The 7,220-nt window shown below is 48.9% G+C and overlaps 1 protein-coding gene across 1 annotated transcript; it reads left to right on the top strand.

The window, feature by feature from the left end:
* The first annotated feature begins 446 nt into the window (after positions 1-446).
* Positions 447-1,144, top strand: LOC124674597 (60S ribosomal protein L27a-3-like). The gene has a single exon (XM_047210636.1). It carries the CDS (start codon positions 501-503, stop codon positions 936-938), a length of 438 nt encoding a protein of 145 aa, XP_047066592.1. The 5' UTR covers positions 447-500; the 3' UTR covers positions 939-1,144.
* The last annotated feature ends 6,076 nt before the right edge of the window (positions 1,145-7,220 follow it).

The raw sequence follows: 7,220 nt of genomic DNA, 5'->3' as shown, positions 1-7,220 counted from the left end.
ACAATCAAAGAATGCTTTAATGTGGTACGGAAATTCCCACTTCAGTGTTCCGTGCATCACAATATTCGCTTTCCATCGTGCCAGCGTGCAGTGATCAACGGACTGTCTGTCCTTGCATCATTACAGCTGGAAATGTGAGTGGCATTCTGCCACTGACAGCCTCCACACAAAAATTTGGCCAAAGTAACCATCTTGAACAAAACCCGTACACCATTCGAGCCCATCAATCAGAGTGAAAACACGGAGCCTCTAAAGAAGCCAGGCCCAGCCCATAGCCCGTCGTCCTCCTGGGCCGCGCCAAAGCAAAACCCTAGGACGAGCCCGAATCCAACGGCTCGCGCTGCCTTAGCCCCGATCCGACGGCCTGCGCCGCACGCGCCAACCTTATAAGGTCTCACCATTCCCCGCCCGCTAGGGTTTCCCCCCAGACACCTGCGCGCCTCCACCCCACCCCAAACCCCTCCCAGGTAAGCCGGCGCCGGCGGCGAGCAGCGGCGGCCATGACGACGCGCTTCAAGAAGAACCGCAAGAAGCGCGGCCACGTGTCGGCCGGGCACGGGCGTGTGGGCAAGCACCGCAAGCATCCTGGAGGTCGCGGTAACGCCGGAGGCATGCACCACCACCGCATCCTCTTCGACAAGTACCATCCCGGCTACTTCGGCAAGGTCGGTATGCGCTACTTCCACAAGCTCAGCAACAGGTTCTACTGCCCCTCGGTCAACGTCGAGAGGCTCTGGTCGATGGTGCCCGCCGAGAAGGTGGCCGAGGCGGGTGCCGACAAGGCCCCCGTGCTCGACGTCTCCCAGTTCGGCTACTTCAAGGTGCTCGGCAAGGGCCTGCTCCCCGACAAGCCCATCGTCGTCAAGGCCAAGCTCATCTCCAAGATCGCCGAGAAGAAGATCAAGGCCGCCGGCGGCGCTGTCGTGCTCGTTGCTTAGGGTTCTGTGCTTTATTACCCTGCCTTGTCTCTTTATCCTTGGTTTTGAGATCTAAATCTGAACTAGTAGTTGTTTCCTGTCGAAGCTATTTGTGTTGAACAAGACTTGATTAGTTCTCTATCCTGCTTCCCTTGTTGAAAGACAGCGAATTATGAGAGTTTTGCAGTATGTGTTGCCAGATTATATCATATATTTCAGACATGTCATCTCTATGTGTGACCCTATGTATGGTTTGTTTGATATGTGTCGTCAGTCAGCGATCAGTCTTTGCTAGTTCCCATAGGGTACATTTCTTTCACCCGTCCTTGCATTGTGCATGAGTTCTTTTTCTGTTTGAATCATGTGAAAAGAAATCTGTGATTAGTGCTAAATCAAATTTAGTGTCATAGGCTACTATTTAGCTTTTGATAGAACGTTGGTTACTAAAATTGTTAATTATTTATGCAAGTTAGAATAGTTAATTCTGGATGGGGTATTACAATACTGTAGTTAACCTTATGTAGATCAGGTATACATAATTGCTAAACGACTACGTTCTCAATGGAACAATCCTGTTGATGATTGTATTGGCCTAAAGAACCGGATTAGTTTCGGATGCTTGATCTTGTTAGAGTGACGTCTAATTCAATATTTTGGGGTAGACATGTTCAATGGCATCTCTTAATGATAGTATAATGCCCTACAGAATCGCTAAGCCTCTACTTGCTCAAGGAAAGTACCCTATTGATTATTCTGTTGAACTTAAGAACCTTATTGATTTCTTATCGTTGTTTTGGTTTGGAAGTATCTATTTCAATTTAGAGTAGACCTATGTGTGGTCATATTTCTCAATCATGGTTAAATGGTTCACAGTGTACACCAAGGTCGGATGAACTGAGTTTCCTAACCAAAATTAGTTTGAACTTAGTTCCCTAACCAAACCATTGTTCTCTACTGGGGTTGAACAGAGTTCCTATAGTTGTTTGATTGCCTGCTAGGGAAACATCAATGTTTCATTGTATATCAGCTATATTTTGATGCAAGTCATTGCCGTCTAAGAATTTTCAATACTACAGTATCAGTTTGCCATCGTGCCTTAATTTTTAATACTCCTACAGTATCTCGTTTGTCGTGCCTTAATTTTTAACACTATAGTATACCGTTTGCCATCGTGCCTTAATTCAGTATAAAAACATGTATATTTGGTTGGATCTAAATTTTGATTACTTCTCCAGAGGCAATTTATTGTTTGAATCATTGCGAGCTCTTCACTCATCGCACATTTGCATACTTTTCATTATGTTGTATTTGTTGCATGATTTATTCAGTATAAAAACATGTATATTTGGTTGGATCTAAATTTTGTTTACTTCCCCAGAGGCAAATTTATTGTTTGAATCATTGCCAGCTCTCACTCATCGCACATTTGCATACACTTCATTATGTTGTATTTGTTGCATGGTTTCATGTTTCGATGAATGCTTGTGATATATAAAATACAGAAATATAGAGCATATGAATAACCACGTGTAAACCAGCCATATATGCTCTTTAAGTGTTGATCACACGTTTCAGCCAACAGTTCTTTAGGGTCTGATCGGGCTGTGGCTGGAGCTTCTTAAGAATCGAAGTTGTACACTGTACTTCCCCTGAAGTTCTGGTTATTCAAGCTCAAGTGCCACTGTGTGGATATTGAAAAAACGCTCAGAAATTAGTCCCCAATCCTCCACCCTGTTTCCCATTTCCTCTGGCATAACTTTTTTCTTGTTTTTGGTCCGTTTTTCGACTGCTTACTAAGGCAAAAGTCAAGTTCTATCTCGCCTAGTGGCAAAAGTCATGATTTTGCATTTGCCTTCTAAAAAGCGGTTTTTGCGGCTCCATTTTCCGATCAGTTCTATCCCGCCTAGTGGCAAAAGTCATGATTTTAGATTTCCCTCTAAATTAGCACAACACACAGTAAGCGGCTACGGTTACTTGGGCCGCTAGCCTCTCTAGCCCTGGTGCCAGCCAGTGGTCGTCGGGCTGCCTCCCCTGCGCGTGTCCACCCTCCACCTGCTCCACCCCTTCCCCTTTTGTCTTCCACACTTCCTCTACGAGGCCTCCCGACCTGGTGCTGGAGTAGGCTGTCCTCCCTGACCACAATGCCATCCCCTACCTGCGTATGACACGGGCCTCCTAACACAAACGCCGGCGTTTCTACTCGCACCCGCCCCTGCAACTCCTCCCATCGCTGCCCCCAGGGTCTCTAGCCGCAAGGAAGGTGATTTTTTTTTTCTTTTTGGAGAAACTTAGGCATACTTCTTTTTTTGGAGAAATTTAGGCACACTTTTTATGTGCAAGTTGTATAGATACTCTATATAAATCCAATTTATTGATTACCGCAGTACATATTTCCAATTTATTATAAATATTTATCAACAAACAAAAAATATACATTGTTTTACTTACAAAAAGTTGTTAAGCATATTATTTGAGCTAATACAATGCATAATCGGCAAAATCATGTCGGACCAAGATCTTAACATCATCAGCAGGGCACATGGTATATCAGAATTTCTGCACCAGCTACATATATACCAGCTGTCCTAAAAGCCGGTTGCCAAACAACATTTTCGAGTTCCAGATTTCCACCATTCGTTCAACTCCAGCTGGTTGTCAGACCTCACCAGCTGCTTGTGGATCAGCTGCAACCCAAACAAACATGCGCTTAATCCGTGTCTTGGGATGTGCTGCCATTGTTTTGACACAAGCAATCCCAATGATAAACCAACCAAAATTCTCTGTTGGTCACCCAGAAATGGGTTGGTAAAAATTCTCCATTGATCACGCCATGGTAGTAGTGAAAAATTCAGATATTTGCCTGCCCAAAATTCTATTAGACTATTACATAGGGATTTGATAAATTGCCACATTATTGTGTAATTTTGTCATTTGCCACGCCTGTTTCACAGTGGTGGTCAACGTGGCAAATGATTAAATTTCAGAGTAATACTGATCAAAGAACGATGATAGGTGCTTCTAGATGGAGGACCCGTTTTGTCTTTGCACGGAAATCTGTTTCGCTTAACTGACTTGTGCCGGCCACAGGCAGCGGTGAAGCCGAAAGCGTGGAATTTTGGGTCGTGTCTTTGCAATGGGCACTCCGTGGCCCTCAATCGCTGATTTTCTCTTGAAGTGATCAGAAGAAACTCTCTCATGCTGACCCGAGACGGTAAATCAAGAGAAGGAAGCAACCGTGACCGGCAATGCGTGCATTTGCGGATTTGCCGAACCGGCAAGCGATCCCTCGTCCGCACGCACAGGGTACCGACCGGCCACGCTCCAGATGTTCCTTTCCCCGCTCGTCTCCGCAGAGCATCTCCAGCCGTTAGGGCTCCCAGGCCGAAATTCGGCGCTATTTAGCGTCTGATGGATGTATTTTTTGGTCTTGGAAGGTCCATTTTTCCAGCAGCGTCTCATGTAAGTTTTCGACAAAATACGGCGAATTCAGACAAAACTAGGTGAAACTCGTTCAAACATAAACGAAATTTAATGATATTGAACATATAAGAGAGTTCGTACATATATAGGCCAATTCATACATATATTTGAATTCGGTGACAGAGAAATTTAAACTTAAACTAATAGGGGCCTTCTAGATGCCGAAATGGCGGTAGAAGGTCGTGTAGTCGCCGCCGCCGTCGTCGTCGTCGCTGGAGTTCCCGGCGTCCTCGCGCGGCGGCGCCTCGTACCAGCGGCTAGAACCTTGGCCAGGGTCGCTGGTGCGGCATCGACCGGTAGAGCTCATCGTCCCTGCTCTCCTCCAGTTTGATCAGCGGCGCGGTCCTAGGCGCGACGTTCGTTGCCGAGGCCGGTGCGGCTGCTTGGACGGCGAGTTGCCGCACAGCGGCCAGGTCCAGCAGCCGACGTTGCTGCTCCGCCTCCTGCCGCTCCCAGTCCCGTCTGGACCAGTCGAGCGCGGCGACGATGGGGAGCGTGTTGTCAGCGGGCACCAGGTCGTTGAGCGACCTGGCAATCGCCTCCGCCACCGCGGCTTCCTCGACGTGCTTGGCCTCCTCCTCGGCGAGCTGGTTGGCGGCGGCGGTGGCGGCGGCCTCCTTCTTCGAGGACTTCCTCTTCCGCCCGTGCGATGAAGAAGTCCGTCCAGGCGTCGTAGTTGTCTGGCCAGTAGCGTTGCTCCGTACGCTGCTCGTCACTGAGAGTAAAGAGCACAGCGTCGATCTACGCCTCCAGGGCGGAGCGTGTTGTCGGCGGCGGCAGGATCGGGACGCCGCCCGCGCTGAGTCGCCATCCTCCCGGCGCGCGGAAGTCCAGCGGCGCCGGGTAGCTGTTATCACCAGAATTTGACCGAGTCAGAGGTGGGCCGCGATCAAGGTGGGCTTAAAGATTATATACGGAAGAAATACGTGAATCGGCCTTATATGCAAAGTTGGGCTAGATTGCCCATATATCTGTAATATAGTAGATCGCATCTTAGATTAAGAGATAGAGTTTTACCCGTGCACGGTTAGGTGCACGCCTAAATTAGAAAGTCCCCTGGACTATAAATATGTATCTAGGGTTTATGGAAAAAACAACAACCAACGTTCAACCAACAAATCAATCTCGGCGCATCGCCAATTCCTTCGTCTCGAGGGTTTCTACCGGTAAGCATCATGCTGCCTAGATCGCATCTTGCGATCTAGGCAGCAGAAGCTTTATGTTGTTCATGCGTTGCTCGTACTGAAGCCTTTTTGATGGCGAGCAACGTAGTTATCTTAGATCTGTTAGGGTTAGCATTGTTCTTCATATCATATGCTATCGTAGTGCAACCCTTGCATATCTAGCCGCCCACACACCTATCTTAGGTGTGGGGGCGGCAACCCGCTTGATCATTATTTAGTAGATCCGATCCGTTACGGTTGCTCCTTGTTCCTCAAGGATTAGTTTAATATCTGCAATAGTTAGGCCTTACAAAGGGTTGGAGGATCCAGCGGCACGTAGGGTGTCGTTTGCTAGTCCTAGACGGGATGTTCCGGGATCAACTTCGTGTTGGTTTTTAGGCCTTGTCTAGGATCGTCTTACGATCACCGTGCGTGGCCGCGAGGCCCAATCGTGAGTAGGATGATCCGATTATGCGGTGAAAACTCTAAATCGTCGTAGATCGTTTTAGCTTTATCTTGATCAAGCAGGACCACCATATATTCGTGCACCTCGTACGAATCATGGGTGGATCGGCTCTTTGAGCCGATTCACAGGATAACTCGAGAGCCGATCGAGGCTCGTATTTAATGTTTACGTGTATGCCATGCAGGAAACTAAGCGAGGCATCTCCATCACCTTCCCGACCGGGTATAGGTCGGGTGGCACGCACTTGCACCAGCATCGGACGTGTGTACCAGAGGCTTTGCGGGCCGTCGCTCGGAGGGACCAGGGCCAGCCGCAGCCCTAAGTTGTTCCCGGCTCTACTGTGTTGCCCGTCGCTGCCCGCCGGTGGGTTTTGACCGCAACAGTAGCCCGCCATGTGGAGGAGCTTCCCCTCCCATTGGTGGAGGGAGCGGCGGCCGAAGCCGTTGTTGGACGCGGCGACGTTCGCCATCGTGATCGCGGAGCTCGAGAGTGGGGAAGATTGAGGAAGATTGAGGGAGACGGCGGCGTGGTGAATGCGGCCTGTGCGCGGTAGTTCGGCGATAAATAGAGGTCGAAGCGCGTGAAACCGAGACGACGACATTAACTCGCCGCATGGAAGCTACGCGGCCGGCGAAGACTGACTGACAGCAGGCTTTTACAACGCGCGGAAGATGATGCGACGAGGACGACGATTGGCCTCTCTCGCCGACAAGTTGGGGCCACGAGCCGCGCGGGAAGTTTCTCGAAGTTTCCCGCGCTTTCGTTTCGTCCAAAGTCCTCGAGCGCTCCCCGAGGGCTGGGGATGGTCTGGGCTCCCCGGATGGATGAAAGCTAAAATCCGGACGAAAACGAGGATCTGGGGACGCGACTGGACCATTTTCGTCCACCCCGATGAAAAAAAGCGTCCTAGAGACCTCGTCGGGGAGACGGCTGGAGATGCTCTCAGTCCCTGAGGTTTAAAATAGACTTTACTCTTATCCAATTTGCACTAATAAGCAACACGGCTTCAGAGGATCTCTATAGACAGCATTTTTGCTCCAAAACAATCTTCAACAGTTGCCAGATGGTGATGTAATTTTTTGAGGCAGCCCTAAATTTTGACCTCATGTGTTGAAAATATGCAGCACGACGTTGTTGCTGCAAAACAAAATTGCCTGTGCGTGCACAACCAAGTTCGCAACCGAAAGTTCATTT

The sequence above is a fragment of the Lolium rigidum genome, chromosome 7 (assembly GCF_022539505.1).
Source record: "Lolium rigidum isolate FL_2022 chromosome 7, APGP_CSIRO_Lrig_0.1, whole genome shotgun sequence".
NCBI classification, from domain to species: domain Eukaryota; kingdom Viridiplantae; phylum Streptophyta; class Magnoliopsida; order Poales; family Poaceae; genus Lolium; species Lolium rigidum.
Note: the sequence above shows the minus strand (reverse complement) of the source record. Positions and strands in the feature narration are given on the sequence as shown.